Here is a 24,526-nt window from a genome sequence, read left to right on the forward strand (position 1 = left end):
CATCAGCATAGCAATGGAAATTTATGCCATGCTGTCTAATAATGTTACCTAATGGAAGCATGTATAAAGTGAAAAGAATCGGTCCTAGCACAGAACCCTGAGGAACTCCATGACTTACTCTGGTGTGTGAGGAAGATTCTTCATTTACAAGAACAAACTGAAATCGGTCAGATAAATATGACTTAAACCAGCCTAATGCAGTTCCTTTAATCCCAATAACATGTTCAAGTCTGTGTAATAAGATACTGTGATCGACCGTATCAAATGCAGCACTGAGATCCAACAGCATCAACATACATTTCGACTGTGCTAATGACTTCTGTAAAACTACCTGGGGCCTGACCCCCCTGGCACTGTTTGATGGCCACATCTGGCCCATGTATTTGAAACACAACAACATTCAGAAGTGAATTACTTCTAGGATGGGCCACGCCCCACTTCTTCTTTTCATTTCTATGCAAGTCGGTCCTTAACTTTTTCCTTTATGTCATGATACTGTAACTTATTAACGATCTTTGGCAGTCAGCTGGACTGGTCAGTATAAGAACAGGTCTGCTCACTGTGGGGAAAATGTGATTTACAGCAGCAGTTTGTAGTACAATGCCCTCATGGTCAGATATGAGATTAAAGCAGTAACGAACGACTTTATAGCCCCCGCTCCACCCTAATTTTATACTGTGATTTCCCAGTTGCTACTGAAACAGTTAATGAACACAACTTCCTGTTCTGTCTTCACTGATCTTGTGTGTCCTTCTTCCAGACTCTGAGGTGACTGCGGTGCATTGTCAGTACTGCAAAGCTGTTCTGGGTGGAGAAGAGAAGATACAGGAGCACATCTGCAGTCAGCATGTCAGCCAGAGCAGTGAGGCATTCAGCTGCCCCCTCTGCTCTCTGATCGGCTTCTCCCAGATGGAGCTCCAGGAGCACCTGCTCTCCTGCCACATGGAGACACAGCAGGAGCAGGAGAGTGGAGAGGAGGAGCAGGCCTCCACCTCATACACGGTGAGAGCAGCGTCCAACACACTGATGTGGGCTGAGCCCCCTCTGTCTGACATGTTGGAACATGATCAGTCCATGTGTGGAACAGGCTAATGAGGCTGTTATTTGACCAGGTTAAAGATACAGTTACAAATGATACAACTAATATTTTATATGAAATATTACATATCAAATAATGTATCAGATATTTAGTGTTAGTACAAAGGCTCTGTGCGGATCCAGAGATCAGAATACTGAAGCAAGCTTTTACTCTTAACAGCCACATGCACACACATACAGCACTTAAGGGCCGTGTATACTCTCGCAGCAGTGTGTCGCAGTGAGCTTGTCGCAGACATGACGCAGTTATTTTTGATTTATGCCCAATTTTGAAGCGTGGTCTGCGCTATGTTAATTCCACGCCACAACGCAAGAGGGACTATCACGAACAAGCTAGGATTGTGGGTGTGGTGGGTGGCGTGTTTCTCTTCCGGTTACGGAGGTCATTCAACAACAATGGCGACTGGACGAATGCGCACTTTGATTGAGATGCAGCTGATCGATCTAGAAATAGAAGAAATATTGCTACTACTGGAGCTGGCAGAGAGGCGAAAGAAGCGTCACGGTTAGCTGGTTAGCGTCACCATTAGCCGGTTAGCAAACCGGAAATACGCATAGTGTAGAGCGGATGTAGAGTTGACCAATCAGAGGCCTCCTTTCTCTCCTCCCTGCGGCGATGTCTGCGGCGATGTCTGCGGCACTGTCTGCGGTGAGTTACAATTTTGGGGAGGTGCACCAGAGTGTCTGCGTAAGGCGGGGGGGCATGTCTGCTTTAACTGCGACACACACGCAGACGACCTGGTTTCCGACCATAAACAGGCCTTTAGTCTTCACACTAGGGATGTCCCCATCAGGTTTTTTTGCTCCCGAGTCCGAGTCATTTGATTTTGAGTATCTGCCAATACCGAGTCCCGATCCGATACTTCTACAGTACATTAAAAAAATGAAGAACGGCGAAGAAACAGAACTTGGATGTCCCTGATTCTTTATTTTCTTCACTTATTTTATCATTTAACACTTATAAACAGAGCACTTCTGTGAGGTAGCGTGAACAACAAAAAGTAATCGAGTAATAAACAAATTCTTCACGTTGTAGTTTAGTGCAACAATGTCGGATATAAAAACGAGCAGCAGCTCAACCTGAAATACCTGCAGGCATGGAAACAAATAAGCAAATAAAAGTGCCACAGTGTTCTAAAGTAAGGCAGTAATGTGCTTTAACTGCACTCCTAATTCTTCCTCCCCTCCTCTGGCTTCACAGAAGGAAATGTACCTTTTTCTGTCATCAAGGATGTTAGCCATGTCTTTGCCACCTCTTGAAATCCCAAGTTTGCATATCTCACAGTTTGCAATTGCAACGTTTTTGTCCTCCACTTTAAAATCCCTCCACACCGCGGACATTCGGCCCCCAGCTTCTAGCTGCTGCCGTGTTCTGCTTCGCTTTACGGCAGCAAAGTGACGTCATGCCGCATGTTTCTGTGTTTCTGTGTTTCTGTGTGGAGGTGAGACCAGAGACATGATGATGATTATTATAGTTGGGGATAAACACCTTCCTCAGTGGAAATAAATGTAATCTGGAGGCATTGGAGACCCATCCAAGATGGCGGCCGCGCTGATTCGTCAGCTCCAACAGGCAGCGTCGGCCTATGAGGCGTCTACGTATATTATGTCTATGGTTGAGACACTCTGACTCTGTACCACATAACAGGAAATACTAAGCTGTTATTTTTTCCCATTTGTTTTGAAATATTATAGTTCTGATAAAAATAATAATGAGAATAAATAAACATATATAAATAGGTTATATATCCGATTCCTGTTCAGGATGTAACGTCCGATACCGATCGAGTCAGAAACCACGTGATCGGATCGGGACATCCCTACTTCACAGGCTACATAGTGCTTTTTTCCTAGTGACTGTGTCATGTGACGTGTGTGATCACATAACAGATACAGTTCCAAACGCCGGGCACTCCCACAACTGAATATCAAAGCGGGACTCCTGCTTTAGTGATGTCAGCTCCACCAACAGAGCAGTATTATTTCACCTTCTCTGTCCAACAGGTGATTTCAGCAGATTCATCTGGAAACAGGGAGGAGGGGGCCGAGTCCAGCATCCTGCCTGAAAAGCAAAGGCCTCTGGCATCTGGCCAGCAGGTGCTTGTTGCTCTTACAAGTGGAGGAGAGGGCAGAGCATCGGGGGAGGTGGTGGAGGTGAACTTTAATGACCTACTGAACAGCTCCATCACCTTCATCTGTGAGGACAAGGCGTCAGGTCCTGAGTCCTAAGGGGACACCAGGAGCTCTTTGGTCTTTAGGCCTGGGTTTAGTCCTCCAGGGGATTTCTTTAACATTGTTTTAAATGTTTATTTCTGAGGTTGATAGTGGTATTTAGGCCATAGAAAATCCAATTTTGCTATACTGGCAATAAGATGATGAAGGCAGAAAGTCTCTGCTTCTGTTGGTGAACAAATACTGTAGCAGTTTCATTTGTGTGAGTCTGTAATGGCAGGTGGAGAGGTGATGTTTCATCCATTCATTCATGTAGTTTTCTTCCACTCGTTTGTCCAGTCAAGCAGAAACATTAAATGATATCATCAAAATAAAAATGGGAGTTCAGATGTGTTTATTTGATGACTGTGGAAGGATCATGAGTTGATGACAAGGTTCAGAAAACAGAAACAACCTGCATCCAGTCAGAGCTCTGAGAGGACTCGAACAGCAGACAGGTGGAGGTGGGGGTGGGGATGGGGGTGGGGGTGGGGTGGAGGTGGGGGTGCGGTGGGGTGGGGCTGGGGGTGGGGGTTAACACAGTGACGGGGCTCCTGGTCCCACTCTCAGCTGCTCTCACTTGTGATGGACAGTCAGTCTGTCCGGGTGTACGCTGCCCTCCGCCCGATGGCAGGTGGAACTGGGTGTAGTATCCCCCACGATCCTGGATTACATATATCGATCAGCCATAAAATTATGACCACTTGTCTAAGGTAGCGCAAGCTCTCCTCATCCTGCCAAAACAGTGAGGAGGGGGGTGTCTGTGTGTTGAGGTTTAGATCCCATCGGATCTCTATCTGGGTCAGGGAACAGCTCGGGCTCTCATGGGCTTTTTAAGCCCTTCCTGCGGGCTCAGGGCTGTCTGGGGTTGCCTTACATGTGAGTCCCAGGATCAGAACACGCCACTGGATCATTATGAGAAGTGTGGCTCACTTTACCTGTCAGTGGTTTTAATGTTATGGCTGATCAGTGGAAAGCTGGTAAAGAAGATGAATGGACACATCTTGGCTCTGGTAAGAGGTTGAAGAAGTTTTCTGAGAACAGAGTGGACCTGCTTTGTGTCTGCCTGCAGCAGCTGGTCACGAGTACGACAGGAAGTAGGGCGTGCTGCCTGAGGCTCGGTACCAACGCTAAGTAGCTGCTTCAGCTGCTCCAGCTGCATCAGCTGCTCCAGCTGCATCAGATGCATCAGATGCATCAGATGCTCCAGCTGCATCAGCTGCTCCAGCTGCATCAGATGCATCAGCTGCATCAGATGCATCAGCTGCATCAGCTGCTCCAGCTGCATCAGATGCTCCAGCTGCATCAGATGCATCAGATGCACCAGCTGCATCAGCTGCATCAGATGCATCAGCTGCATCAGATGCTCCAGCTGCATCAGATGCATCAGATGCATCAGCTGCATCAGCTGCTCCAGCTGCATCAGATGCTCCAGCTGCATCAGATGCATCAGATGCATCAGCTGCATCAGATGCTCCAGCTGCATCAGATGCTCCAGCTGCATCAGATGCTCCAGCTGCATCAGATGCATCAGATGCATCAGATGCATCAGCTGCATCAGCTGCTCCAGCTGCATCAGATGCATCAGATGCATCAGCTGCATCAGATGCTCCAGCTGCATCAGATGCATCAGATGCATCAGCTGCATCAGCTGCTCCAGCTGCATCAGATGCTCCAGCTGCATCAGCTGCATCAGATGCTCCAGCTGCATCAGCTGCTCCAGCTGCATCAGATGCTCCAGCTGCATCAGATGCACCAGCTGCATCAGCTGCTCCAGCTGCATCAGCTGCTCCAGCTGCATCAGATGCTCCAGCTGCATCAGCTGCTCCAGCTGCATCAGATGCTCCAGCTGCATCAGCTGCTCCAGCTGCATCAGCTGCTCCAGCTGCATCAGCTGCTCCAGCTGCATCAGATGCTCCAGCTGCATCAGATGCATCAGATGCTCCAGCTGCATCAGATGCATCAGATGCTCCAGCTGCATCAGATGCTCCAGCTGCATCAGCTGCTCCAGCTGCATCAGATGCTCCAGCTGCATCAGCTGCTCCAGCTGCATCAGATGCTCCAGCTGCATCAGATGCTCCAGCATCATCAGATGCTCCAGCATCATCGGACTGCTGCGGGTTGAAATAACAGCCTGCAGCTGCCTTTGCACGGCTCCCTGAATCAGCCTGTCCTGTCTGCTGGAATAGGTAGACAGTTTTGAGTCTTTATGTCAAATGGCATTACTTGTCAGAGGAATGACTTCGGAGGAAGCCAAATCTGATTCAGTCAGGCTTAAAGGGACACTTTGTAATTTCTTCCCCCATCTAGAGGTGCAATTTTATTTTGCAAAGTCGAATGAATTTGCTCTCTAGCGCCTCGCGTTTTCAAATGTGCGCTGCAACTTGTTGAACTACGGCAGGCGGTATGTGTCGAGATTCAAGAAGCTACAGATTCAGACTCAAGGTCCATACAAACAAAAAGACATCAATACACACAGTACAAAGGATTACATAACACACATACAACAACACTATAAATACAGATGACAGATAACATGTCAGATAACATAAGTTGACATAGCCTTTGGTGTGCAAGCAATGCAATTAGTCATATTCCGGGAGTTACCAGAAGTGACGTCGACGCAGCGGTAGCGTTAGCAGCAGTGTGTAGTTGCTATCTGGAAAGTGTTCTTTTAAATAAACTCCCGGTAAACTTACAAACTTTCTAATGCCTCGTTTTGTGAGTTAAGAGCCTATGTGTACTACGGCAGAAGTTTGGTAACAATCAATGCATTATTAGTGGGATCACTTACCAGATAAAATCTATTTACCATTAGCGCCAGTAATAAGCCGTTCGGCGGATGTGGCTTCAAAATGACGTCATTTCCGCTTGCAGGCCTGGTGTTGGTGAAAACGTGATTCAAAGTGCTTTATGTGCCTCTCGGCACTTCGTCGTTTTTCATAGACCGGAAGGACATGGCAGCCTCCATAGAGCTTGCCCGCTCTATGTAGATACAGACAAGTTATTCTTCACTCAGGAGGATAAGTGAGATTTTTGACAGAGATCATTTTACACCAATGAAGACTAATTTATGAATGAGTATGTTGATTTGAGCTAATAAATGACTTAATTTATTACATAGTGTCCCTTTAAGGGTCAGAGGTCATGCTCTTTATAAACAGAACTATTCTGCAGAGATACTGAGCAGATTGTGCAACTCTGGAGCTTCTCTCTTGCAAGAAATAATGAAATTGGTCCATAAATGACAGTGGTGGTACAGACAGTGTTTCACACACATTAGAACAGCAAACCCAAACAAAGAGTTGACCACAGAAGATGAGGGCTCACACATGCACAGCATGAGCACTTCATACACCAGAGGGCAACGTGGACTTCTAACATAAGTTAATAACACAAACGGCCTGTTAAGAAACCATTCCCACTGAAAAGGTTCTGTGCATCAGAATCCCTGACTGGTCATTTCTGAACAATGTGCAAAACAAAACTTTCTCCTCATAGGTTTCATTGGTTTACAATCACTGCAGAAATGGTTCCTACTCTTGGAGTCACACTCCATTAAAAGCTGCACCATTCAGCAGAAGACGGCTCTAACTGAAGCTAAGAGTTTCACTTTCATCAACTAAAAGTTGTAGTTGCACAGCCCACTGGAACATGATGCTGTTCGCCTGTTAGCAGTGTAGTCACAAAGCAATTAGACAACAGAGCGAAAATGAATCCAGCAGCACCGTCTGCTGATGCCAGCTGCCGGTAATGGATCCTTCATGTCGGCTCTTTCAAACACTCCAAAGATACAACACAAAATACATGATTAATCAATAAATTAGACAAAATAAAACCATCCACAGCATCTTCACTGCTTTAGATCACTTCACTTTAGATCCAAGACTACAGAGTGTTTGAGACATGCTTTCATTTCAAAGGTAGTGCAAAACTTCCTCCACGTGGGCAGCAGACATGCAGACGACCTTCTCTTCTCAGGAGTTCCATCCCACCTTTTACACTGTTCCCTGGTTTTGTTTGTGTAAAACTCTGGGATCCAATGCAGTGTCGTGAAGGTACTTAGAAAACTATTTCTACATATTATTGATAAAAAAAGAAAAGAAAATAAAACAAACAAATAAACTTAATTATGTTTGCAACACCTGCACCAAATAACTTCACTTCTTCTTCCAACACATTGATTTGAGGGGAAATAAACTGTGTGACGAGTTGAGGGTAAAAGTCTGACAACAGTGCAGAAACTTCCTGATTGTGAGCTCGGGTGATTCCACCTGGACTCTGCCTCTTTACCCAATAAGATGTCTCTGGTTCTAATGACCTCTCAAGCAGTGAGGCCTAATCCATGACTGGTAAACCTCCTTTCAGAAAGAGGACAGACGTCCTGTGCTTGTGTCCTTCCACCGTTTACAGGACAGCCACTTACACGAAACTCTTATAATACTCAGATAATATCTGCAGCACTCAATGACTCCTCCATCTAAATCTCTGAGCCTCGGAGTAAAATCCAATATTACCACAGTCAGAACGAAGCCAGTCGTATCCGTGCCACATGCTACCTAGCTAGTAACCTTCTTGCGTGGCAGGTGGGCATTAGTGATCTGGTTCATCACCACCAGGGCAGTGAAGAGGGGCAGCAGCAGGAAAGCCCACCACGCCATTCCTTTCACCGTGGCCTGGAACCAGTCTGAGAACATGGCTGACATGACTGTGACTGTAGCCAGCAGGTAGACCACCAGTCCACAGGTGGCGTGGTACAGCTTGAGTCTGGGTGGGGGGGAGGAGAGACGCAGCTGCTTATGGAAGACCACACAGATGCCACAAGCTGCTTGAAGCAGGCTGGCAGCCAGCGTGCAGGAGCCCAGCAGGCTGTGCCAGGTGATCAGGTGGGGCAGCTCCGACACATTTTTGCTGGCCACCATGAAGCCCAGTCCAGTGGCTGCAGACACCAGTACCAGAGCCTGACACAACCAGTGAAGACGGACTTTACCCTTTCGAGATTTGAAGCAGAAAGGAGATCCCTCAGCTGAGAAGAGGAGGATGCCTTCAGTCATGCACAGACAGTACTGCAAAGACCAAGAGGACACGTGGAAGTGAGTAACACTGATGTCGTGGTGTGCTTAGGCAGACGTTAATGAACAAAGATCTGTATTTTCTTCATCATGTACAGTGGGGCTCTGCATCAGCTACAATCATACATGGAAGAAGAAGTGATGTGATGAGAAACAATGATGAAAGACTATTCAAAATACTAATCATGAACTATATGTTCACACACACAGTTTATTGACTTCATACAGTGGAGGAAATTGTCACTAAAGCATTGCATTTGGCTTATTCCACCACAGACCATAATTTGCCCTTGCTTCAATAATATTCACTAAAATTTCCCACGTGTCTTTTTTTTTTTTGTTTAAACGATTTATTGCTTGTACGAAGAAAAAAAAAGTCCTGTCATGTCATATGAAATAGAACTCATCTTCAGTGAAGACTCTTTCTTATAACTTTAACTATTTTCCTCTCAAAATTCTAATCTGGGAGGTGGTTCCCCAACAAAGGGAAATTAAATTCTAAACCCATTTTTAACGTGCAGTCCGCTACATGTTTCATATTTATCTCACAGAGGTTGTACTTACATGTGACAGAGTATAATTGGCCAGTTATTAGTGACATGAGCAGGCCAACCACTGTCCACATCATGATCTTTGGATGTGATAAACAACGTGTGTGAGTGTTGTTTTAGGCGTGTATCTAATGTACCAGACCTATCTGACAAGAGAAGCTTCATGTGTCCCAGTTATTAAGTCCAGTTATGCCATCTTAAAGTCTCGGACCATTGAAGGACATACATTGTGTATTATGAGTAGAGAGGACAAGTATGAAATTGAAACATAGATTGTTTTGTGAAATACAGAATATGAGTGCATAATGTTTAAGAACAAAGCCAACCAGAAAGCTGCAAGCAGCGTTAAGCGGGACCAAGATGTGCGTACGTTGGGATGTGCGTACGTTGGGATGTGCGTACGTTGGGATGTGCGTACGTTGGGATGTGCGTACGTTGGGGCTGCAGCTCTGCCCACACGCACGATACCCTCTGCGTACGTACGAGCACATAATAACCCCAATGCGGAGGGGTTTTTGAACATTTCTAAGGGGCGCCACTGAGCCATTTTGCTCCGCCCACACACGATACCCTTTACATACGTACGAGGTCGACAGGGTGGACGTGTGTGCCAAGTTTCATGACTTTGCGATGATGATAAGGCTTTCAAATCACAAACGCCATCACACGATTTTAATCGCCTGGCCACGCCCATACCGTTCAGAGTTTAGAAAAGTTTCTCCATGATTTTTCCCCCCATGTCTTAAGAGTAACCTGGCCAAGTTTGAAGTCTGTAGCATTAAATCTGTAGGAGGAGTTCGATCATATGAGAGGCGTGGAATCAGTCAAAAATGGCACGAAAACTCACTTTCCATCTAAAATGGCCGCCTTCCTGTGGACGTGGGACCATGGCGACATGAGACTTTTTTGTGCGTCTGGGCATGATGAATGAGTGTACCGAATTTTGTTGTCCCAGGTGAAACTAACCCCAATGCGGGGACCATTTTTAAGCATCCATAGCCGCATTCGGACTGTAAGAACCTTTGGCAGTTCTAATAACCTTTTAATCCGCGGGGCCGTTTTCTCCCTCATTCGCACATACAGGAACTCGGGACCATCGCCCTCAGTTCCTATAACCATTTTAGCTCCTCCTCCGAGGTCGGGTCTGTTCTGGGTTCCATAGCAACACATCTGACGTAGGTGTGAATTGGCTTGAATTGGACTGTATTATTGAAAATGACGTAATTTGGCGCTATATAAATAAAACTGAATTGAATTAATAAGTAAGCCAGCTCCTGCTAGACCACAAACACGGTGAAACACTGAGAATTTTGCTTAAGCTTAACATACCGACCCCATGACTACTAGAGAAGATATGTGTGTGCGTGTTTAGGTTGGGACACAAAATCTGAAAGCACATCAGTTTATGGGGATTTTTGAGAAGTTAAAACTTGGAGGGAGGGTCAAAAAAAAGAAAAAGGACAGTGAAAGAGAGATGGGAGTTGAGGTTATGTAAAGTAGAGTTAGAATTAGGTTTGGGTGAAGGCGTCATAGAGTGAAAATCCCCATGGGAACATAAAAAGAAGTGTGTGTGTGTGTGTGTGTGTGTGTGTGTGTGTGTGTGAAGAATTGGAGACTTACAGCAACAGACATACACACTGGATGCCAAGAAAACAGACCTGAAACAAACAAACAAAAAAACACCAGTAAGCATTTTACTGTGAAAAAAAACAACTAAAATAACTATTGAAGTTCCATTGAGAACATAGCAGGGTTTCTGTTAGGTTCTTTTTACCCTTTTACCATGTAAAACAACATTTAAATTATACAGAGCACAGAACCTGAATCAACTCCCTCTGACTGTTTAAATGTTCACGTTCCTGGAACCACAGGCAGAGGAGGAGGAGTGGCAGCTATTTTCAGATCAGGGTTACTCATCAGTCCCAGACCCAAGATTAGTTTGAGCTCTTTTGAATCTCTGATTCTCAGTTTTTCCCACGCAAAGTGGAAATCCCAGAAACCTCTTGTGTTTGTTGTTGTGTATCGTCCACCTGGCCCTTATTCTGAGTTTCTGTCTGAATTCTCAGAGTTTTTATCCCAGTTAGTGCTGAGTACAGATAAAGTCATTGTAGTGGGTGACTTTAATATTCATGTAGATGTTGAAAATGACAGCCTGAATATGAACTTTAATTCTATATTGGACTCTATTGGATTTTCTCAGAGTGTTCACAGACCGACTCACTGCCTTAATCACACCCTTGTGATCTTGTGCTGACTTATGGCATTGAGAGTGAACAGTTAACAGTGTTCCCTCATAACTCTGTCTTATCTGACCATTTTCTGATAACCTTTGAGTTTACATTACTTGACTATACAGTTTCTGAGAAGAAATTTACATATAGAAGGTGTCTATCAGAGGATGCTGTAACCAGATTTAAAGAATTAATTCCATCATCCTTTTCTTCACTGCCATGTGCAGATATGACAGAGGACGACTACCTAAACTTTACTCCAGCAGCACTTGACTCTCTTGTTGACAGCACTATAGTTTCAATGCGTACAGCACTGGACAATGTTGCCCCTCTGAAAAGGAAGGTAATCAGTCAGAAGAGGCTGGCTCCTTGGTATAATTCACAGCTGCGTGCTTTAAAGCAGACTGCAAGAAAGCTGGAGAGACAGTGGCGTTCCTCTAATTTAGAAGAGTCTCAGTTAGTCTGGAAAGATAGTTTAATAATGTATAAGAAAGCCCTTCGTAAAGCTAGAACTGCTTATTATTCATCATTGATAGAAGAGAATAAGAATAATCCCAGGTTTCTCTTCAGCACTGTAGCCAGTCTGACTAAGAGTCCGAGCTCTGCTGAGCCAGTTATTCCTTTAACTCTCAGCAGTGATGATTTCATGAGCTTCTTTATTAATAAAATTGTTTCTATCAGAGAGAAGATTGATGGAGTCCTTCCCACTATTATCAGTGATGTATCATCAAGTACAGCAGCTTTAGAAGTATCTTTAGAACCTGATTTGTATTTAGACGGCTTCTGCCCAGTTGATCTCTCTGAACTAACAACAGCAATAGTCTCTTCTAAACCATCAACTTGTGTTTTAGACCCAATCCCAACCAGACTGTTCAAGGAGGTTTTCCCATTAATTGACACTTCCATATTGGATTTGATCAATCTGTCTTTGTTGACAGGATATGTACCTCAGCCTTTTAAGGTTGCTGTAATTAAACCTTTACTTAAAAAACCTACTCTTGATTCAGAAGTGTTGGCTCATTATAGACCTATATCCAATCTCCCTTTTATGTCTAAAGTTCTTGAAAAAATAGTTGCAGCTCAGCTTTGTGATCACTTACACAGAAATAATCTGTTTGAAGAGTTTCAGTCAGGATTCAGAGTGCATCATAGCACAGAAACTGCACTGCTGAAAGTTACCAATGATCTCCTCTTAGCCTCTGATAGCGGACTTGTGTCTGTGCTTGTCCTGTTGGATCTCAGTGCTGCATTTGAAACGGTCGATCACAGTATCTTATTACACAGACTTGAACATGTTATTGGGATTAAAGGAACTGCATTAGGCTGGTTTAAGTCATATTTATCTGATAGATTTCAGTTTGTTCTTGTAAATGAAGAATCTTCCTCACACACCAGAGTAAGTCATGGAGTTCCCCAGGGTTCTGTGCTTGGACCGATTCTTTTCACTTTATACATGCTTCCATTAGGTAACATTATTAGACAGCATGGCATAAATTTCCATTGCTATGCTGATGATACTCAGCTGTACTTATCTATAAAACCAGATGAACCCAATAGGTTGGTCAGACTACAAGCATGTCTTAAAGACATAAAGACCTGGATGACTCAGAACTGTCTGCTTCTAAATTCAGACAAAACTGAAGTCGTTATCTTTGGACCTGAGCGTTTCAGGGAGAAACTGTCTAGCTATATAGTTACTTTAGATGGTATTTCCTTGGCTTCTAGTTCTACAGTGAGGAACCTTGGAGTTATTTTTGACCAGAACTTATCATTTGACTCGCATATAAAACAGGTTTCTAGGACTGCCTTCTTTCACCTTCGTAATATTGTTAAAATCAGGAACATCTTGTCTCAGAGTGATGCAGAAAAACTAATTCATGCATTTGTTACTTCAGGATTGGACTACTGTAATTCTTTATTATTGGGCTGTCCCACATATTCTCTGAAAAGCCTCCAGCTGATCCAAAATGCTGCAGCCAGAGTTTTGATGAGAACTAACAGGAGAGATCATATTTCTCCAGTTTTAGCTTCTCTTCATTGGCTCCCTGTTAAATTCAGAATAGAATTTAAGATTCTTCTCCTTACATATAAAGCTCTTAATGACCGAGCTCCATCATATCTTAAAGATCTCATTGTAAGATATTTTCCTAACAGAGCACTTCGTTCCCAAACTGCAGGTTTACTTGAGGTTCCCAGAGTTTCTAAAAGTAGAATGGGAGGCAGAGCCTTCAGTTATCAGGCCCCTCTCTGTGGAACCAGCTGCCAGTTTGGCTTCCGGAAGCAGACACCCTTTCCACTTTTAAGACCCGGCTTAAAACTTTCCTTTCTGATAAAGCTTATAGTTAGGGATGGCTCAGGTGATCCTGAAACATCCCATAGTTAAGCTGCTATAGGCCCAGACTGCTGGGGGAGCTCCCATGATGCACCTCTCCTCAGCAGGGCCAGATTAACACTTTGCTATACCCTGGGCAACAATATTCAAGGGCCCCATGATCACGACCCCAGGATCACCATAATCTGACAAAATACAGAACTACGTCCTCTTATCAAGGTCACTCACTCACATACGATGTTATGAAAACAAAGCACATCAGCATCAGTATAATCTGGCAAAATTGACCCACTACATAGAGAGGGAAGGCAGTGTCCTCCATTTTCACAAAAAAATAAATAAGCAATCACTTTCAAAGCATCCAATATTTATTTAACAACACATATTCCCAACACAGATGTATTGAACTGATAAAGCCATCACAGAGGAAGTCCACAGACAAGACAAGAACAATCTAGTTATAGTGCAATATAAACATTTTGAAATCTGCCTGTTTTCTCTCAACAACAATAAACTATTTACAGCATTTCCATGGAGCCACCACAAGGAAAAAATAAATAAAATGCAGTATCTGCAGTATCATCTGTATAATTTTAACTTGTCACATCACAACTCAACAAGACTGGCAAGGGTTAAACATTTTAATGCAAAATAACATTTGGAAATCTGTCATTTTCTCTCAATTAGACAAGACAAAACAAATTTAATCTTAAATAATGGGGAAGTGCATGTTTAAATTTGAAATGCTTGATTTAATTTAGCAAACTTCTTACACTGGCATTTTTCCGGACTTTGAATGTGCAAACTGGTAGCCTGGAAAACCAGCGCCAACTGCTGGACGGCAAAATGTTTTGCCTGCGGTTGGGTCTGGCTTCAAACCACTTTTCATTATGAAAATACTGCCCTGAATCTGGCAAATGGCAACTAAACCAATCACAACGCAGAGATGTGTTTTGAATCAACGCGGGCGGGGCAGAGGGTTCTGGGGCGGGGTTTTGAGGGAGTGACGACAGAGCAGTGCGACGTTGGGCAGTGGAAGCGAAAGCACAACAAGAAAGATGGCGGCGGCAATGGAACAGCACTCGTTTGATTCAGCCTTGCTGAAGTTGCTTCACTTGTTTACATACAGTCCCCTCCCACCAAAGCTTTCTGTCGCGCTTACTACGTCACAGTCAGTTGCGCTGATTGGTCAGAGCGTTGGCCTATAGGCACAGACACGGTTTGAAAGACAACGGGTTGTGCTCATCAACAATGTTCCGTTGTATCCATTCATCGGAGCCAGACTAAATTAGACATCCAATCCATTTAGGCTGGTTTATCAGGCTAGCAAACTGGTGTACAATATCTTCAAAATCAAGGGTACTAACAAGTTCATGTTCGATGGCCAAGAGAGAAAGTGCAGAGAGCCGTGTCTGTGACATTGTGGTCCTCAGCTCATTTTTAACTCGTTTCAAAACAGAAAACGACCTCTGACCCTCACAGTTAGACACAGGCAAGGTTAAAAACAGTCTTAGTGCAACATAAACATTTGGAAATGTTGTCTTAAGTCCATGTCTCTCAAGAGCTTGCAGCAGCTGTACAGGTGAAGTCTCATTCTGCACAAAGTGCTTGAACTGAAGAAGTTCGTCTGACAAGGAACCATCTAAATCTGTCGGATAAGTGGAGCACAGTTTAGCAGCTCTTTCACGCACATCACAATCATTGCAGTCCCTCAAATAAAACTCCAAAGAGGTCACACACATGTGTGTAGGCTTCGATGCGCTTGGATAGGCACGAACAAAGTCTGTCAATGATGACATGATATGTTTCAACCTTAAATCTCTGACTACTATCAGTAAAAGCTACTTCACTGTCATCACTAGACTCGTCTGCAAATTTCTTTCTTTTTCTCACACGTCGAGTGTCAAATTTATAGTTTTGTGTGGCACTAATAGTGCGCGCGGATTCTTCGAGCTCAGCAAACTGTTCTCGTAGAGAGCCAACATATGAATGCAGTGACCGCAAAAGGCCAAGAGCAGTAGCTAAATCCATGTCGCTCCTTTGGAGTTGGTCACTTGTTGCCTTAAATCTATGCAGTACCCGGTCCCACAACATAGTCATTATTACTGTTTCAAGTTTATCAAGTTTTGTGACCAATGCAGCAGCTTCGAGTTTGGTTTGTGTTTTCTCATCACAGTCTGAAGCTAATTTGGCTAATGTATCTCTGATTGCCCTGTAATTTTCATTAAGAGCTTTTGTGGAGTCTGCTCTGCAACTCCATCGAGTGCTGCTGAGGGATTTTAGAATGTATCTAATGTAATGTTCGCTGTTATGAAAAACTGTATTCCAGCGGTGTGTTGATGCGCTACAAAATCTATACAGGGACTGTAACAGTTCAAAAAATAAGTTCACCTCCTCACAGCAATTATCAATACTGTTAACACCTACGAGGTTCAGCGAATGGGCAGCACACGGTGTATAATGAATTAGTGGGTTTTGTTTTTTCAAGTGTGCCTGGAGGCCGCTGTATTTGCCAGACATATTGCTAGCATTATCAAAACTTTGGCCACGACAGTTTGACAAGTCTAACCCCAAGCCTCGCACCATTTCAATCACAGATTTAGCTAGCCTTGCACCTGTGTGGCTGTGGATGGGCTCAAACCCAATGAATCTTTCCAAGACTCTGCCATCTGCACTGACAAAACGAAAAACAAATGTGAGCTGATCTATGTGTGCTGAATCTGGTGTTGAATCAACGATTACAGAGAAATATTTAGCGTGTCTGATTTCCTCTGCTATCACTTGCTTAGTTTTGTCACCCATTAATGAAATAAATTCTTCACACACAGTTGAGGACATGTAAGATGGCCTACCTCTGCCCTTATTGCCATGCTTCTCAAGGTGCTCCTTTAAAAAGGGATCAAACTCCGCGATCAGTTCAAGCAGTCCCAAATAGTTCCCATTGTGCGCGGAGCCCAGCAGCTCGTTGTCGCCTCGAAATGGCAGTCCTCTCGCTCCCAAAAATTTAATAACGGCAACCACACGTCGAAGGACTTCTTTCCAGTACTGCTGTTCTGGCTCACACTGTCGGGCAAGAGAAGCGTCAACTCTGCATGCGAATTTAGACCGGTGCAACAAAGAAAGCATGTTTTGTCTGAGTTCTGCACTCTTTTCATGATTACTAATCCTCTCTGGATGTTTCCAATCACAGAATCCGCTGACAAATGCAGGCTTTTGGGATGATAAGAGTTTGCAGGCATAGCAATAAACTGATCCAGTTGATGGCGAGTAAAGAAGCCATTCCCTTGGCACAATTTGGTTGTTTGGGAGACGACAATTAAGCACATCGTTGGTGAGGGAGCGTGTCCAACTCCCAAGCCCGGACTCTCTTACCGATGTCGGATACTTAGCAGTCCGGTTCTGGAAAGCTGCAGGCCCCCGGGAGATCGCCTCTTCCGCCTCTTTCTTCTGCTCCGTAACCGGTCCCCACAGTGCAGGATCCCCAGGGAGTAGCAGAAGCGTTGAGGTACAGGGGCAACTCTCAGACTCGATGAGCGGCTCAGATGGCGGTGAGACTCGAGGCCCATCACCGCTTCCCTCAACGGTCGCACTCGCAGCAGAATTTGGGCCGTCGGTTGAAGATGCCGTGGGCTCTTTGCTAACCTCTGGGCTGTGGACATTAGCTAGCGCCAGCAATGAAGAAATATCCTGGCTAGCTGAGCTGTCCTTGTTGATGGAAGCTACCTTAGAACAGTTGGTAACATTTACTGGAGTGAAGAAGTTACCTATTTTTGGAATATACTTTAAATTTTCTGTGTTTCTGATGTCCTTCTCCTTTTTTAATTTCCGTTTCGCGCTCCCACTCAGCTTCTCCATGTTTGCTAATTGTGAACAAGCGCTTGACATCATGAAACCGCTCAGTGCACGTTGATTGGCGTCACCTTTAACCCGCCTCATACGGGCTGACCAATCACAGCTCATGGTCACAGTCACAGGCAGCCAGGGGCAGAGATTCTGTGCGGCGCATAGACTACAGATGCAGCGTAACGGCTCCCGTGGACAGTTTAATACGCGAGAGATAACCAGATATTTTGCTTGTGCCGTCACTGCCCAGGGCCCCATAGAAGTCGAGGGCCCCTGGGCAATTGCCCAATTGCCCATATGGTTAATCCGGCCTTGCTCCTCAGTCTGCTCTCTTTCCTTTCCATGTACATATGACATCATTGTGGTCATTAACTCGTGTTTCCCTGTTCCAACAGATATCCTTTGAATGGTGTTACAGTGTTTGTTGTCCCCTCTTTTCTGTCCTCTCAAACCCCAGCTGGTGGAGGCGGATGGCCACCCTTCCTGGTTCTGGTTCCAGTGTTTCCCGCAGCGCATTATAGTTAAGGCAGCCGCCTTGCCAACGTTCCCAAAAAAAAAAAAAAAAAAAATTTTTTTTTTTTTTTTTAAACCGAAGTAATAATGCTTTGCCAGGCTCAGACATTAAAAGACAGCATTGATAACATTGAATTGCGACACCTACTGGTTGTTAATGTAAATAGTTAATAATGTAAATAAAAAAGTGTTACAGCTCTTAAACAGCTTCGTTATTGCTCTAACGGCCCCCGTCCCATTCCAAGTACCCCCCCCATTTTATAATATTTTTTATGTTACCAAACGGCTTTCTCCCATTTAGTTTTTTTTATTTAAATGATTGTTTACCTATGGCTTTCCTGTCCCTACTATGTGAAGGAGGCTATAAGAATTATCGCTAATATTTAAGGAAAAATCTTCTAGAATTCAGCTCATTTCACTCTTTTAAACTCTCTCCTTTTTGTTGCCTGCCATTTAGAAACTGTATCTATCTATTTTACATCCAAGTCACTTGCATCCAGTGACTTGGATTAAATGCGCTCCATTCTTTCCCAGTGGCAGTGAACTGGTTTCACAATTTCTCATCTCAGTTCCAACTGTATTGCAGCACGAGGGAAAAAGCAAGGTTGCCTCCTGTCACCATCCGTTTGCTACTGCAATCAAACCACTGACGCTGCTTGATGAGGCTGACATTAAAGGAATGAAGAATAAAGATTTGAAACATAGGGTGATAAAGGGTACCCCTTTCTGCTGATATTCTTTATTACCTTTAACCTTAATTAGAAAAAAAAAACATGAAAAAAATGATGTAGATTTGAGTGTTTTAAATGTAGGTGTTTATGCTTATACAGAACAATTAAATATCCCATTGTCAGTAACACTGTCAGTGGGGTTACATGGCACTGAGAGGTTCTGCGCATGCTCCAGATGTTTTCCCGGGGTCGTGACCCAGAAGTCAAAGGAGACGATATTCCTGTTGTTGTCGCCGTCAGAAAGAAACAAAAAGCACGATGGAGAATGCTCCGTTGGGCATCGAGTTTGTGCAACAAGCAGCTCATCCCAGACCAAATGTAGAGGGACGTAGCTTCATCTTGCTCTGCGTTCTCCATCTTTCTCCAATGCCTGAGTCTGTTGTTGTTGTTGGTGGTGCAGAGGTCAACAGGAAGTGGCTCTATTAGCAACAGTTGAAATGGGTACAGTGCCACCTATCATCAATTTAAGATGAGGTGATGATGAGATGATTGATCTACTACTGTAGACAACAAAGTATATGCTATATTCTACATGATTTTTTATGAATTTTTATGTTGTAGAGTTGTGAATTTATTTTATCAATGGAGAAATTGAGCAGCCTTGCTTTGTTGTCTACAGTAGTAGATCAACCCTCATCTTACATTGAAGCTCCCAGATCAAGGAAGTGTCGTCGACGCAGCTTTAGCAGCAGAGAAGCTATCAGGCTTGTGTTGATAATAATAAACATCAGGGGTCCGTTTCACGTAGCAGGTTCAACCAACTCTGAGTCTATTCCTGATCTCTGAGTTGATCTACTCTGAGATAGAAAACTCTGAGTTTTCGGTTCCAGAAACGCTGATTTGAGTGAGGTTAATCAACTCTGAGTAAGTTCACCTTGAGTTTAGCGCGTGCACCACAACTTTAAAAAGCCAGCATCAATGGAGCCCCGATTCGACGAGTCACCTTGGCAACGGGGAAGAGGAGGGGCTACGTTTTTCACCAACCTCGAATTGGAAATCTTAATGCGCTCATACGGCGAGTTTCAATATGTTTTTAGAAATAAGTGCAACACCGTTGCAGCAGCAAAAGTGTAAGTTTAAATGTAGTCCTTTGCAATCACAATAATATTACAGGGAAACTGCTTGAATGGTAGCCCATTCATTTATTTCATTTAGGTGCAATCCCGCAGGAGAGAAGCGCTCTTGGCAGCAGCTTAAGATGAAATATAAAAACATTGTTCAAACAGGTGAGACCTCGGCATGGAGGTACCTCATTCTGATCATGTTTTACACTGTAAAGTAAATATTAAGTGGCTATTTGACTGTGCAGTTATTTTATTCCCAACATAATGCTGTTTTCACACACATAAACTATGTCTTCTCATCTATACCATCCATCCATCCATTATCTATACACCGCTGAATCCGTCAGTCGGGTCGCGGGGGGGCTGGAGCCTATCCCAGCAGTCAATGGGCAAGAGGCGGGGTACACCCTGGACAGGCCGCCAGTCCATCACAGGGCCACATAGAGACAAACCAGACAAACAACCATACACACTCACAGTCACTCCGAAGGACAATTTAGAGTCATCATCTACATCATGTTCTGTTAAATAATTAAGCCTATTTAAACTAACACAGACTTCTACTGAGCCAACAGAAAGAAGGCAGATGCCCGTAAAACGGGTGGTGCCCAGCACCGCCACCTCTAACGGGAGGGAAGTGGCTGAGGGAATCCCCGGAGGGAATCCACCCCCAAGACACGAGTGCCTTTATAAAATATAATAGGCCTATATATGTCTTTTTTAAGCCTATTCATACAAATATTTATTTGTCTTTTTTTTCTTAATTATCTGTAAATGCAAAAATCTATGCGCGGTCTGATAACCATCTCCGACGAATGTTTAATTCTCTGCGCAATAATGCTGCTCCTTCATCCACGGGATCGTTGTCAAAAGGACATGTTGGTGAAAAAAGTCGTCTCCTACTGTGCCTAATGAGCTTCTAGAAGTAGAAGAACTCGCTCTGCTGACTGAATGAATGAGGAAATCAAATGGCGTGTGTGTCTGAAAGAGGGCGGAGACAGAAAGAAACTTGAGGTTTCTTGAATAAAACCTGGTCCCGACTAGCCTGGGAATTCCCATGCTGCTTTGCGCTCGATTTCATTCTCACTGCAAAGTCAGCCTGGAAACCACCGCCCTTATTTTTGCCAGAGTTTGGGAACCAATCACAGAACGGGGGGGGCAGCAAGACGATGACGACGTCTATGCGCTACACCGAAGCTTGTAGAGTGTTAATCCAACATGACAGCGGACACAACGTTACCGTTCGATGCAGCCTTAGAAAGTGTTTCGGAGTAGATTCACCCTAGGGTCATTTGAACCGTGACATCCAGCCAAGTAGCCCACCCGAAGTTTTTCCGATATTGGCTGAACATCAGCTGAGTTACCGAGTGTCCCGAATAGCTTTGTACAAGCGCTAACGGACCCTGGCAGTATCTCCAAAATTACCACACTAAAATCACATGCCATGACACCAAACTTCTACAGTAGTACAAATATGGTCTGTACTCACAAAACGATGCATTTGGAAGTTTGTACATAGTCCAGGAGTTTATTATTATCATCAACACAAGCCTGATAGCTTCTCTGCTGCTAAAGCTGCGTCGACGTCACTTCTGGGAGCTGGGAGCTTCAAAGTAAGATGAGGGTTGATCTACTACTGTAGACAACAAAGCAAGGCTGCTCAGTTTCTCCATTATTAAAATAAATTCACAACTCTACAACATAAAAATTCATGTAGAATATAGCATATAGGCCTACTTTGTTGTCAATTTAAGTAGCTTAGAGCGCAAGTTTACTTTTATTTTACTTTTTTTTCTTCTTCCTCGTCGAATTTCTGTCGTCATCTGGTATAAGTGATACAATTGGCTATGAATCGCGCGCAAAGCAGCATGGGAAGAACCTGACGTCATTTGATAGACATTCGTAGCGCCCAATAAACGGCTCTAGGCATTCGTAAACCACGCCTCAAATACGAGAAAATGCACACCTAGTTCCCAGACCACCATCTCATCGAGATTGTGGACGCGTCAGCCAGGCTAGGTCCCGACCAGGTTAGGTTCAGAAAGTCTGTTACTACGGTAACTGACCGAGAGGTTAAGTTACCTCTCTTTGTGAAACAGGCTAGAGTTACCCCTCTTTCTCGGGGTTGAGTTACCTCCCTTTGTGAAACGGAAAACTCAGGGTTTCCCTCATTTCAGAGTTAACCTACTCAGAGTTTTCACTAAACCTGCTACGTGAAACGGACCTCTGGACTATTTTCAAACTTCCAAATGCATCGTTTTGTGAGTACAGACCATATTTGTACTACTGTAGAAGTTATGATATGGATTACCAGTGCACACCAGTAACCACTCCGGTGAGTTGATTATTTTGAAAACGTACGTTTATGGTGCTTTTTGGACATGCACATGACTTGCCGTTCTGAAATCAGGTTGAGATTAATCAAAATTAGGCAAATACCGGAGACAGCTAGCCTGGCTGACGCGTCCACAATCTCGATGAGATGGTGGTCTGGGAACTAGGTGTGCATTTTCTCGTATTTGAGGCGTGGTTTACGAATGCCTAGAGCCGTTTATTGGGCGCTACGAATGTCTATCAAATGACGTCAGGTTCTTCCCATGCTGCTTTGCGCGCGATTCATAGCCAATTGTATCACTTATACCAGATGACGACAGAAATTCGACGAGGAAGAAGAAAAAAAAGTAAAATAAAAGTAAACTTGCGCTCTAAGCTACTTAAATTGACAACAAAGTAGGCCTATATGCTATATTCTACATGAATTTTTATGTTGTAGAGTTGTGAATTTATTTTAATAATGGAGAAATTGAGCAGCCTTGCTTTGTTGTCTACAGTAGTAGATCAACCCTCATCTTACTTTGAAGCTCCCAGCTCCCAGAAGTGACGTCAACAAAGCTTTAGCAGCAGAGAAGCTATCAGGCTTGTGTTGATGATAATAATAAACTCCTGGACTATGTACAAACTTCCAAATGCATCGTTTTGTGAGTACAGACCATATTTGTGCTACTGTAGAAGTTTGGTGTCATGGCATGTGATTTTAGTGTGGTAATTTTGGAGATACTGCCAGGGTCCGTTAGCGCTTGTACTAAGCTATTCGGGATAACTCAGTAACTCAGCTGATGTTCAGCCAATATCGGAAAAACTTCGGGTGGGCTACTTGGCTGGATGTCACGGTTCAAATGACCCTAGGGTGAATCTACTCCGAAACACTTTCTAAGGCTGCATCGAACGGTAACGTTGTGTCCGCTGTCATGTTGGAATAACGCTCTACAAGCTTCGGTGTAGCGCATAGACGTCGTCATCTTCTTGCTGCCCCCCCCCCCCCCCCCCGTTCTGTGATTGGTTCCCAAACTCTGGCAAAAATAAGGGCGGTGGTTTCCAGGCTGACTTTGCAGTGAGAATGAAATCGAGCGCAAAGCAGCATGGGAATTCCCAGGCTAGGAGACAGCAGTAAACATCAAAAAAGCGGAGAGGGGGGGGTTCTAAAACATTGCAGACGACTCAGAAAAGAGGCTTAATGTTGAAAATACCGCAGTTATCCTTTAATTGTTCGACCAAGGTGGCGGCCATCTTGAAAAGTGGCTGGGAGCATTTTCTTGTCAAGTGACCCATGGTGACTGGTGATGGTCCCATGTGTGACCCAGACTAACGGCCAATTTAAACAACTTCTGAAAGTTAATCTTGTATTTTTTTTTTTCCAGATACACCCACAGAAGCAAACTGAATGCATGTCTTCTTCCTCAAAGACTTGTCTTTAGGAAGCAATTTCTTGTTTTATTATGTTTTATTCTCGTGCACACGCCTGTACTTTGGAAATGAAACTCACTCTTTCCATCTTTAGACAGGTGTTCTGCATGTGGAGGAGCATTTTCTAATCATTTCAATCGGTCATAAAAGCATTCGCAGATTATTAAAACAGTTAATCTGATTTATTCGCTTCGCAGGATTTCCCAAAACAAAAACTATACAAAGGGACTATTTTCACTACAGCTAGTCTACAGAGGCCGTTTTCGCCACTGATGACCTCACTCGAAGCACCTAATTCCTATATCCCTCCGCGACCGAACTGCTTTAAAAACAGATCCATGTTTTCAGTCGCGGCTGAATAATGAACGTGATAACCGCGTTGTGTCCACATATGCACGTGCACTCACTGGTTCCGGGTCTGGACAGCAGGGAGATGATGAGGGTCAGGCCCACGCCGGTGACGTGAGCGGAGACCACCGCCGCTCTACGCAGCCACACGTAGAGCCAGAAGTCCCGCATCCCCAGCCCCTCTCCCACCGGGCTGTACTCCACGTCAGACGGCATGATGCTGTCCCAACCAAAGTGCCCACCCGCTCCGGATAATTAAAGTGTTGATTTGAGCGCGGGACACGCGGCGCGCGTGCTACAAAGACGCTTCACGAGCGGCATAATCGCATCGAAGAACTAAGAGCCGAATATAAAGAGGAAACCGACCCGAGTCAGGTTAGCGACCGACACAACCGCGACTACTTCCGGTAGCAGCAGCGCGCTGACCGCCGGCGGGACGTCATTACTTTATATATTCATGAGGTCTGTGAGCTGGAAATAATGTCACCCTGCGCGTGTTCTGTTCCACTCAGCTGCTCATTAACGTATTTCCGCTTTCACTGGCTGCCGGAATCACTCCAATCTAAAGCAGGGGAAGGTGCCCCTGGATTTACAATAAAAGAAGAAGAATTCTCTTACAGAAAGGCTCAATAATGCGTGAATGAGCAAGTCACTCCACACGGATGTGTGGATGCACATGCCTGTAAAGACAAAGGAGGCAACACTGGATAAGCTCCATTTTCACCGATTTAAAAACTCAGATTGCGCTGCTGGTGCACAGGTAACTTCAGTCTTCAGAAAACAGTCAC

The 24,526-nt window shown here is 44.3% G+C and overlaps 2 protein-coding genes across 5 annotated transcripts in view; one reads left to right on the top strand and one right to left on the bottom strand.

Annotated features, from left to right (window-relative positions):
• zbtb40 (zinc finger and BTB domain containing 40) overlaps window positions 1-3,647 on the top strand; it is a 43,300-nt gene extending 39,653 nt beyond the window's left edge. For all 4 annotated transcript variants that reach the window (XM_075461884.1, XM_075461886.1, XM_075461885.1 and 1 more), the window contains 2 exons: window positions 761-1,002; window positions 3,103-3,647. In XM_075461884.1, the coding sequence (XP_075317999.1) occupies window positions 761-1,002; window positions 3,103-3,327 (467 nt within the window). In that variant the 3' untranslated portion in view covers window positions 3,328-3,647. The remainder of the gene's footprint in view (window positions 1-760; window positions 1,003-3,102) is intronic.
• A 1,599-nt stretch (window positions 3,648-5,246) lies between these two features.
• Window positions 5,247-24,131, bottom strand: cyb561d1 (cytochrome b561 family, member D1). The gene is made up of 3 exons (XM_075461888.1): window positions 23,798-24,131; window positions 10,553-10,590; window positions 5,247-8,375 (listed from the first exon to the last, which is right to left on the bottom strand). Exons 1-3 carry the CDS (start codon window positions 23,952-23,954, stop codon window positions 7,869-7,871), a joined length of 702 nt encoding a protein of 233 aa, XP_075318003.1. The 5' UTR covers window positions 23,955-24,131; the 3' UTR covers window positions 5,247-7,868.
• Window positions 24,132-24,526: the final 395 nt, after the last annotated feature.

Source organism: Odontesthes bonariensis, chromosome 3 (genome assembly GCF_027942865.1).
Source record: "Odontesthes bonariensis isolate fOdoBon6 chromosome 3, fOdoBon6.hap1, whole genome shotgun sequence".
In the NCBI taxonomy this organism is placed as follows: Eukaryota; Metazoa; Chordata; class Actinopteri; order Atheriniformes; family Atherinopsidae; genus Odontesthes; species Odontesthes bonariensis.